Source organism: Aptenodytes forsteri, unplaced genomic scaffold (genome assembly GCF_000699145.1).
Source record: "Aptenodytes forsteri isolate BGI_AS27 unplaced genomic scaffold, ASM69914v1 Scaffold241, whole genome shotgun sequence".
NCBI lineage: Eukaryota > Metazoa > Chordata > Aves > Sphenisciformes > Spheniscidae > Aptenodytes > Aptenodytes forsteri.
The window spans coordinates 2,289,659-2,299,994 of NW_008795252.1; the positions used below are offsets into that span (position 1 = coordinate 2,289,659).

Below are 10,336 nucleotides of genomic sequence, written 5' to 3' on the forward strand. Positions count from 1 at the left end.
GCCCCATCCCTGGAAACCTTCAAGGTCAGGTTGGACGGGGCTCTGAGCAACCTGACCTAGTTGAAGATGTCCCTGCCCATGGCAGGGGGGTTGGACTAGATGACCTTTAGAGGTCCCTTCCAACCCAAACTATTCTATGATTCTATGAAACCTCTGCTTGGAATAAAGTGCACGTGGAGGGACTATTCTGTGAAGGCCAGACCTTTTGATTCTGTCCTACGTGGAAGATACTGCTACGAAAATTTTACATGCTCAGTAGAAAGCTGGACAAAACCTTGGACTTGGGCCTCTGATTTCTGAGAAATTGCATTTGTAGCTTGTCAAGAATTCTGCTACAGCTATGGCTAAAGAGAAATTCATAATTAAACCTGAAAACCAGTATAGGTGCCCCTCTGAGGGGCTGTTTGAAGATAAGTTACATCTGCTGGATTTTGTTGTCAAAATGTTCATCAGTGGAGCAGGCACAAAGATATTTCATCTACATGAATGGGGCTGTAGCGTAATCTTTCATGCTCTTTGCAGACTATCACTGCAGCTTTTACTTAATTTTAAATCTTTCAAAGTTGCTCCTCTGCTTGTGGAAGCTGGAAGTACAGGCCAGAATTTCCAAATCAGAAGGAGTAAAGTTTGGCTTCTAATATTAAATTTAGACAGGTGAAGTTTGATTTCAAAGGCACAGTTAGGCATAATTTACCGAGAAACTCGATAGAGCTGAGTACCTGACCTTTTCTTGTGTATATGAAAATTTTCCTATAACTAAAAAGAACTTGTTTTATTGTTTTCCCTGAAGATGCTGAGCATCTGCAGTGCCCTCTGGCTGCACTGAGTAATTTATAAATATTTGGCACTCAATAAACTTGTTCATAGTTTTCTTCTTAACTTGCTTATAGTTGTCAACATGACTTTGTAGTTATAAAATGGCAAAGTATGTGATGTGCCAGTCAATGTGAGCTGGAAAAGGAGAGGGAGCACTTCGTTTTCAGCCCTCTTATCCTTTCTTATACCTGGTCGTACTGTGAACTTCCAGGCTTTTATCTTCCACTGTTCTTCAGAAACCTAGTGCATTGTGTGAAGCTCAGCAGTTGCAGGGAGCTTTGCTGATTAGAGCTTACATGTGAATTACAGAGGCACTATATATTTTCCAACTTTGAAAGTTGGAGATTTAAGATATGCAATGTTTTCTTTCAGCTGTTTAAGCAAGGAGTTGTTCCTTTTCCTTTGTGTCCAAACCCTGGAGGAGAGACGTAGTTTAGGCTGAGACTTGTAAATCCCGCATTGCTAAATATTGAATATGTAACTCTGGATTTGACTCTGAAGAAAGTCCCAAAGAGTAGGGCCAATCTGCTAAAGGAAGCAAAGAGGAATTATAAATGTGGAAGAGTGTTTTGGGATCAAGAAAGATTCCAGCCTGCTAGTTTTCCTGGGGCAGAATGCTTTTGGAGGCATCTATTGCTGCAGTGCATCCAAGGTCCAGAGATCAATATGAAGTTTTAATTCCACTATGACCCTCTCTGCACAAGTCTTACATTAGCAAGAGATGTCAAATATTACTATTATAATAGTATTGTATGTTTTCAGTCTTTTCTTATTAATTATCTCTGTTCTGAAAAAAAAACAACACCATAAAATCAGTGGAGGTGTTAGTTCATACATTGAAAACCAATACTATTCTGCTGCAGAATAACTGCTTTGGAACAAAGGTCTCTAGTCATCAAGGAGGACTTAGTTAGGTCTCTGGCTTCTGATAAGAAAATGTGTGTTTTTCCTAAATGGAAGTACAATGTTTCTGACTAATCACTGATGGTCTTTCTTGCAGACTGCAAGGACTCTCTAATGAAAAGAACAATCCCATGTATAAAGACAGGTAAAAATTTTTCTGTTTGAGGTACCCTGTTGAAATATTTCTGACAGTTAAGAAACTTGGGAATATCCGCACTATTTCCAGGCAGCTTGTGGGAGCCCAGGATCCAAGGTAAAAGTCTAGATGATACAACTCTGCTTGTGAGCTTTAACCCATGGATGGAGTCAGCCCGATACCAAATTCATGTGGCCAGCTTCCTGAATGAGAAGACGTGTAAAATGATCACACGTGATTTCACTGAGGTAATTACCTTCCTAAATTACATCCTCTGTGGTAATTTAGACAAACATTTCTTTAATGGTTGCTAAACAAGGAGTTGGAGCCATGATGTAGGAGATGTAACAAATGCACTTGTACAGCAACTTTCAAGGAATTATTTTCACAAATTTTTAATTACCTTTGGAATGGGGAACTTTATTTCAGGAATAAAGATCAAAAAGAGGTTTTATAATGCACGGAGCAGTCTGTAAACATCTGCAAAGAAAACCAAAATTTGATATTTTACTATCTGGGCTTTATTACCTTTGTCAAGCCAATGCCTGGGGGATAAGACTAAATAAATCAACAAAAATTGAAGTGCAAAGTTTCAATAAATCATTGAAGTAGTTTATCAAATGTGATGGGGGGGTGTTAATTTTTTTAGATCAAGAATGAGTGGTTTTGTAACATGTTTCAATCAAACTGAGAATCAATTCCTGTAGGTCTTACAGCCTGTATTGTCGAGAAGCTCAAAGTAGATCCAGAGTGTCTTCGGACATAAGAAATGCTTTCCTTCAGGCATCTGAGGGAGGAGAAATACTGAATATTTCGTACCAGTCCCCACCCTTCCTTGAGGGAGGGCAGATATATTGGTATTCAATTTGCTTAATCTTTCCATTCCTTCCACACTTAAAACCCTTTGTACTGCATGCACTAAAATGTATTAAGTTATTACTGACACAGCTGGTACAGCTGTATGCATATTTCCCTGGCAGAGGGAATATACCTTATTTTGGAGTATGTATCTGCTAGTCATTGTAAAGAATATATTTAGATTGTCATGATACTGATTGTATACAGCAGGTAACAAGGACAACTTATTTGTCTGTTCTAGTGTCAGAAGCAGCAGTGTTGACAGCTTTTTTAATTAAACGAGGAAGCTTGTTAGTGTTTACACATTAAGTAACTGAAGACATTTACATTGTTAAGAAACTGTAAGTTTGTTTAACATGTTTGAAGTTATACAATGTACATCCTTAATTGTTTCCTGTTACCTCTGCAACCTTAGCCTGCTGTCTTAAATTGTATTACTATGTCTGTCACACAGGACACCTGCAGTGATGGTGGCCGCACCATTTATCTGTTTTGTTATCTGTGAGCTTCTTGTTCCAAAGAAAAAAAAAATCTGCTGCTTTGGACCACTCCATATTCTCGTGTCAACTCCTCTTCTTTTTTCCTGCTTTCATTCCATTTTCTTCCTTCCCTTATAACTTGCATCTCATTTCTGCAGGGTGGACTTCAACAGCAAGTGAATGTCACAATCAAAATAGAGAAGAATATAAGAGCTTGCTGCAACTACAAAATACAGGTAGGATCTCGCTGTTGTCCCTGTGTCCTTCCTTCACCAACAAGGCGATGAGCAGCTTAGGAATGTTATGCTTTTTGCAGTGTTTTGTTCTGAGATTGCCTAATCCCTAATTACCTGTGTCAGGGAAATGATGATTATGGCTGAAAGAACAATTTTTTTTATATAGGTGTTCTCTGTAGACAGTGGCTTTTCCTTAGTATAGGGTTGCCAAGTCAGAGACTATGGAGTGGGAATGGGACAAGTATGCAACCCTAGGAGCTCATTGCCTTCTTAATGTATAGTGTAAGAATTCTTGATTAATCTTGTTTCTGAAGGGAAATGGGAGTTCTGTGTCCTTGCGCTAAAATACAGGGAATGTAGAGGCGGGGGGGGAAGTAAAGTGGGGAACAGAATTGCTTTTAAGAATAGCTTCTGTTTTCTGAACTTATTTCAACTGCAGATTCAGCCATTCTTTGCGATCTGTGGCACAGACTGTCTGAGACACTCTGCTTTCATCCCATGTTCACCAGCTCCAGGTGAGAACTGCTTTTCTGTAAATTAGATTCCCATTGTCTTACAGATGAGAGCTGAATTTAATGTAACTCTTGTCTTTTTGCAGGTACAGACCCATCAGGTAAGAAGTTCTTCCAATACCCTGAAACTTCTCTTGCTGTTCTTTTCCTGTCATAGAGAATAACAAATGATCCTCCCTGGGAATGACCCGATGGGCAGGAAATGTCCCCTTGTAACACTGAATTCAGTGTGAATTGTGTTAAGAGTTACTTCACCATGATTTAACGAGGCAAGTATTTGTATGCAGTGCGAACCTTAAAGAGCAATTTTTTAGAGATACTTCACTTGCATAAAATTATTTGAGAAACAGTTTTGACAAGAAGAGTCTTAATATAAAATACTTTCTGTCACTTTGCTCGGTGTTAAAAAATTTGCATAATATAAAGCAGCTTTTGGAGAGAATAGCTTGCATATATTCATTTTTATGAATGTCAAGATAAATCATGTGCATAATGATTTGACATCTTTTTTTGGCTGCAGCAACACCTGTAAGGAGTTAGTTTGCCCAAAATTTAAAAAGAAAAAAACACCTGTAGATTGGGGAAAAAAAATACATCACCCAAAATGGTGAGGTTTTTTTAAGATAGATTACATGAACAGGCAGGACATGGGCGGCATGCCTGTCAAAGCTGGATAAACATTGCTGTTTAGAGGAAGGTCATTGATCGGTATTTTCAATGTGCTGCACATACGGTTCTTTGTGGAGCAAATTTATGGTGTAGAGCATCATCATGAAAGCAGGAATCCATTTTGAGAAGTGACTGTGGTATGTTGTAAGGGGGAAGTGCTGGACTACCCGTGGTTTTGGGCAGAGCCAGGGTCCTTCTCCCTTGGCCCCTGCTGCTCAAGAAACTTCTCTTCTTTGGTGAAACTCTGTTTGTGTAAAGCAATGTCTGAGTGCTATTTTTGTACTGCAGGTGATATGATTATATGGCTCTACTGGTGTATCACTGGGATATGTGTGTTACTGGTGGGATCAGTCATAGCAGGTGTGATTTGTATGACCAAAAAACGAGCAGGTAAGACTCATACCAGCTAGGAAGAAAAGATTCGATGCTAATCCTATTTTTTCCTCCTTCTGTACCTATTCCTTATTGCTGTTTTCTTCCTTGCTGTTCTGATGTCTTGCCACTGAGATAATGCCTATGTAAACACCTTCTGGTTTACGTCACAGGACTTGTAGTGTCCTAATACCATCCACCTGGTTAAGTAAAGCCTTCCACGGGTTATGCTGTCTGATACTCCATTTTCATAGTGCTTCAGAGCGCATGAGGGGAAAAAGGAACTTCATAGTTCAGCCCTTTGTTTCCTGCAGATTGCTACAGATATCTTTTTCCATTTATTTTTCTCGCGCATTGCATAAGAGTTCTGCAGAACAGAAGCTTCCTGTTTGTCCAGACTGTAGTCTTTCCCCTGTTCCTCAAAGTCTCTACAAAATTCATTTTTATACTATTTTGAGCTTAAATAATGTTTTTCAATTACGATGGAAGAAGAAAAACAGGACACAGAGGTTGACGTTGAGCGGGTTGGAAAATCGGGTACTGAAGGACTAATTCCTCATCTTTTGTGCTGCAACCATGAGGCAGTTATCACAGGGAAACTGCAATTCACCGCGGTTTGTTTTTTTTTTACCTGAGAGGAGTAATTGGAAGTCTTTTGGAAAATTTCTTAACATCAAACTTATCTATAAGATGTAGCTAGGAATGTTTTAGTTGCCTCTTCAGAGAAGTCTCTTAAGAAAAAGCTATCTTTAAAAAAGCCTCTTCTCCTTAAGGAGAGGTAGCAGAACAATTGGGGGTTCTGTACTTCCTGAGGCTGGCCAGATCTGGGGAAGATGGAGAAAATTGGTTTTGAATGCATTCCTTCTCCTCTCAAAGGAAAAATGTAGCAAAGTACATGGCAAAATGGGCTGTAGAAGAGTCTTTATTCATTTAGTATATTTTTTTATTAGGCTTCTCCCTCCCCATGGTTTTATCCCTGCAATTTTTCTTACCTAATCTTTGGAAGGTGTTGTCATTTTAAGGGTTTAATCTTATTTCGTGTTTTCAGAACTGACTGACTTTCTCTCTCTTCCAGCACACTGGCGAGGGAAATGCAACCACAATGATTTGCAAACTGGTAAGATGTCCTGCCTGTGTTTTATCAAGCGCATGTAATGCATTCTAGAAGTCTCTCACAACTGTCCGGAAGGGGCTCTCGTAGGCTCTATTCTATAGGTGCTTCTCAAAACCAAAATGTAGCCTTAGGATCTTCCTGTTTAGCTAAAAGAAACTTTGTAATACCCAATACCCTTGGACAGAGAATATGGAAGTTGAAATGCCGTATTTGGCAGACAGGAGATAATTGCTTTAAGTGGTGAGGCTTTTGACCCAGCTGAGGCTGTACTGGCAAAAGAACCTTTGCCAATCATCTGAGCCATAGCAATAGGAGATTGTTTTGAGGTGGATGCACTCAGCTCTCCAGCAGAGAATATAGCTACGTTTGCAAGCCTCTTGAAGCTGGTGTATTACTTGTGTGGTGAATTCCATGGACCATCCAGGCATTATTATAAGTCACAGCTCCACTGTCTGGACTTTCATGTTAAATTTCTACAATGAGATGTTGTCTGCATATGTTGCCAAACTAGCTTCAAAACTGGTAGTTGCTAGAACCTTTTGTTAATATTCTCCTATGTTGATTGCTGCTGGCTTGCACCATTACAATTTTGGGAATGTGGCTGGGATGAATATTTTTCTGTCTTTCAGCAGCACCATATACCGACCTTCCTCTGCCACCCTTGAAGCCTCGAAAGGTTTGGATTGTGTACTCTGCTGATCACCTGCTGTACGTGGATGTGGTGCTGAAGTTTGCCGAGTTTCTGATGACGGTCTGCGGCACTGATGTAGCCTTAGATCTGCTAGAAGATCATCAGATCTCAGAGCTAGGGCCGTTACCCTGGCTTACTCGACAGAAGAAGGAAATGGAAGACTTATCTTCAAAGATCATCATCTTATGTTCACGGGGCACCCAGGCCAAATGGCAGGCCATGCTTGGGAGTGAGCCTGTGTGTCTCAAGCAAGATCAGCAAAAGCCAATGGGAGACCTGTTCACCCCAGCCTTGAATTTGATCCTGCCAGATTTCAAGAAGCCAGCCTGTTTTGGAATGTATGTAGTCTGCTATTTTGAGGGGATAAGCAGTGAGAGAGATATACCTGATCTGTTCAATGTCACATCCAGGTACCAGCTGATGGACAAGTTTGAGGATATTTATTTTCGGATTCAGGACTTGGAGAAGTTTGAACCTGGGCGCATCCATCGAATCCGGGAAATCACAGCTGAAAATTACGTCGATACCCCTAGTGGGAGGAAGTTGAAAGAGGCAGTACAAAAGTTCAAGAACTGGCAGACGGAGCACCCAGACTGGTTTGAGAGTGAAACCATCTGCTTGGATAATGATGAAGAGTTGCAGTCCCTAAACAGAGAGAGCCAGGTGGATTCACTGCTAAGTGAACCGGGCGGAATTGTGAAACACCAGCTGCACCTACAGGAGCCTGACCCCAACTGCTGTTATGTCATCAACCTCCACATGCATGAAGGTGAAAGTAGAGGCTGTAAACTCCAACCTCAACTTAATCTGTGTGGGGATCTGACTTCTCGGACTATGGTCCTTCCTATGGATGAGGCTCCTCCAGTCCAGGTAGTGGAGCCAGTCTCTTCCATGGAAGATAGCAATATAATTGGTCATCATGTGCTGAGCAATGAGGATTGTATGGAAGGAGTTCCTCTTCTGGAGACAAGCTTTCCAATGAGGAATAACATTATCCTCCATGATGACTCTGAAGTTTCAGCAATAGATGACCAGAGTCCTGCAAACCTCTCAGGTGAACTGAGACACCATCTGAATGGACTCATGTACTCTCTTTATCAGCAGAGTGTCCTTCCTTCAGAGCTGTCTCTCTGCCAAGAGGAGGCTGACAAGCAACACCAGTTGGTCTTTGATGACCAATGCAAAGACCAAAGACAGTCAGTGCAGTCAGACCAGGGGTACATCTCTAGATGTTCTCCTCTGCCTCCTGATGACCTTGTGGAGGAGGAGGAGGAAGAAGAGGAGGAGGAGGATCAGGAAAAACAGGTGGTCTTCCATGAACTCTCTCCAGAGGTCTTGAACAGTCTAAAGAGCCTCCAGCAGCAGCTGTTTTTTCAGGACATTCAACGGAGCTCTGACTGGGGGTATCCAGCTGAGGTGATGGACATTGGCCAATCTTTGGAGGACTGTTAGGCTCTATCCGGGACCTGCTCCATTTGAAATACAGGGATGGAATGTATTTCAATGTGTATTGCCACGCACAGTGCTGAACCTGCATTTCCAACACCATCCTTGTCCTTGTATTGTAAATGACTTACTGGTGGGATCTTCCTGTCTGCTGCTAGGAGGCAGGATTGCCCAGCAGACTGGCAACGTTGCTTCCAGTCTCTGTGGAGAGAAGCAATGAATATTAGCCACCCCTGTGAAAGAACAGGCAGTAGTTCTGTTCCTTGGGGAAGTGTATTACATTGAGTTCTCACTGATGGATGGCAGAAAAATTATTGTGGCTCATCCACTTGTGCCTTCAAAATGCCCTCCAGCTGTACTGGTTCTAATGCACTGGGTAAAAGTCATGGCCAGGCTTTGGAAAACAGATTTAGGTAACATGGCAAAATTTGCTTTGCCATTTTAATACACATTTTAAATATTTTGTTGTAAATACTGTGTTAAAGATGTGTGCCTTAAACTTCAGCCAGGTTAGAGCTGTCTCTACCTGGTTGATACACATCTGGACATTTTTTCTTTTGCCACTCATTCATTCATTTGCAACTGCATTTCCATGGCCACTCAGAAATGGAGTAACCGAGCAGAAAGTGGGATAAACTTTTTATTAGGAGTCTCCATAACTCTCCCTACTGGGAGGTATGTGCTTGAAAACCAGCAAGAGGAGGAAGGGGGAAAAGGGAATAATGGACCAAAAAATGGGATTCGGGCTGCTTATACAATTATAAGAAGAATCTGGGACTGAATACAGAATTCCTGAATCAGGGGACTCTGTTGTATTCTGTAATGCACTGCGGCAGCGCTGTTTGCTTTTGGATGTCTTAGCACCAGGAAGACTTGAGCTGAAGATGTAGACAGTGACACACAATTAAGGAAATGAAAGACTATTTTGGAGGGGGGGGAAGTGTAGCTTCAGCAGACGCTGTTTTAGAGTGGAGATTGTAACAGAGTTAGGGGAGGCTGAGCTAAAGTGAGTGTAAGATGTTACTTACGTGGGTATAAAGTCAAGCACAGGTAGTTCGGGTTAACCATTGTAAAATACTTAATAGACTAAGGGGTTCATCTTCCAGGAGCAGTGATGGTAGCTGTATCAATTCCAGTGTTTTTAAAAAATTGGGCTTGATGCACTAGGAAAAATCGTCCCCTGTGAGTGATTGCACGTTGGCCCATGTAGCACTGATTGGGTAGCAGACTAGTTGAGGCTGGCGTTTACCCTATTTATTATCACGGTTTCTGCAGTCCAGTGCACTGGATAACAGCTTGAGAGATGTAAATGCATCCAGGCCTTTCTCCTTTGTGTTCAGGCAAGCTTGTCGTCATCCTGTCCTTCTAAGTTTACTTGTCAAAAAATCTTAAGATAACTTCAGCTTTTTAAAAATCTGGTATCTCAGAAGATAATCTGTTCTTTTGATTTGCAACCAATATTTTGTTATGTATATTTTATAATTTTATTTGTTTATAACTTGTGTTTTGTTCCTTAAATTAAAAAACAAGAATACTTTTTGAATATATTTACTTAAACACTTTTACGTCCTCGATTCTGCCTAACTCCCTATGTTAGTATTTCTTAGAAATCTGAGGCGAAACTGAGAGCCAGAACTAAACTGGCTGACAAATGCCAAAACACTCCTGCAAAGTGTTGCAGCTGAATCCAGTTGAGCTGGATACGGCTGAGGGCCCTTGCGTGTAGGAAGTGCATGCTCCTTCAAAATGGGTGTTAAAGAAGGGAAATGTGTGCAACTTCTGTGCAGGGCTGCTCAGTGAGGCAGGACTGTTAAGACAGCTTGCTTTCTCTGCAGCCAGGTGCCTAGAAAGACTAACAAAGGGACAGTCCCTGCACGGATCCGAAGCTAAGACTGGGTGTGCCACCTTAGTTTCCTGCCTGTTCAGGACCTAACCCAACAGGAGCTAAGCGAGAGGCAGCTGTGATCTCAGTGCTTCTCCAGTGAGAACCCAATTCTCAGATTAGGTGAATAATTGTCACCTTGATGATCCCACTTAAAGTTTCTTTTATCTTACAGCAATTAGTGTGTAAATCTGTTTGGTTTTTTTTTTCCCCCCATGAGCG

General features: G+C 41.3%; 1 protein-coding gene across 4 annotated transcripts in view; it reads left to right on the top strand.

Moving 5' to 3' along the window:
- IL17RA (interleukin 17 receptor A) overlaps positions 1-9,793 on the top strand; it is a 17,307-nt gene extending 7,514 nt beyond the window's left edge. Inside the window, exons 6-13 of one of the 4 annotated variants that reach the window (XM_009278955.1) lie at positions 1,817-1,864; positions 1,946-2,103; positions 3,351-3,428; positions 3,868-3,943; positions 4,027-4,041; positions 4,898-4,999; positions 6,057-6,098; positions 6,725-9,793. In XM_009278955.1, coding sequence (XP_009277230.1) covers positions 1,817-1,864; positions 1,946-2,103; positions 3,351-3,428; positions 3,868-3,943; positions 4,027-4,041; positions 4,898-4,999; positions 6,057-6,098; positions 6,725-8,238 — 2,033 coding nt within the window. In that variant the 3' untranslated portion in view covers positions 8,239-9,793. The remainder of the gene's footprint in view (positions 1-1,816; positions 1,865-1,945; positions 2,104-3,350; positions 3,429-3,867; positions 3,944-4,026; positions 4,042-4,897; positions 5,000-6,056; positions 6,099-6,724) is intronic. The other 3 variants (XM_009278957.1, XM_019472012.1, XM_009278958.1) reach the window with 3 other exon arrangements.
- Positions 9,794-10,336: the final 543 nt, after the last annotated feature.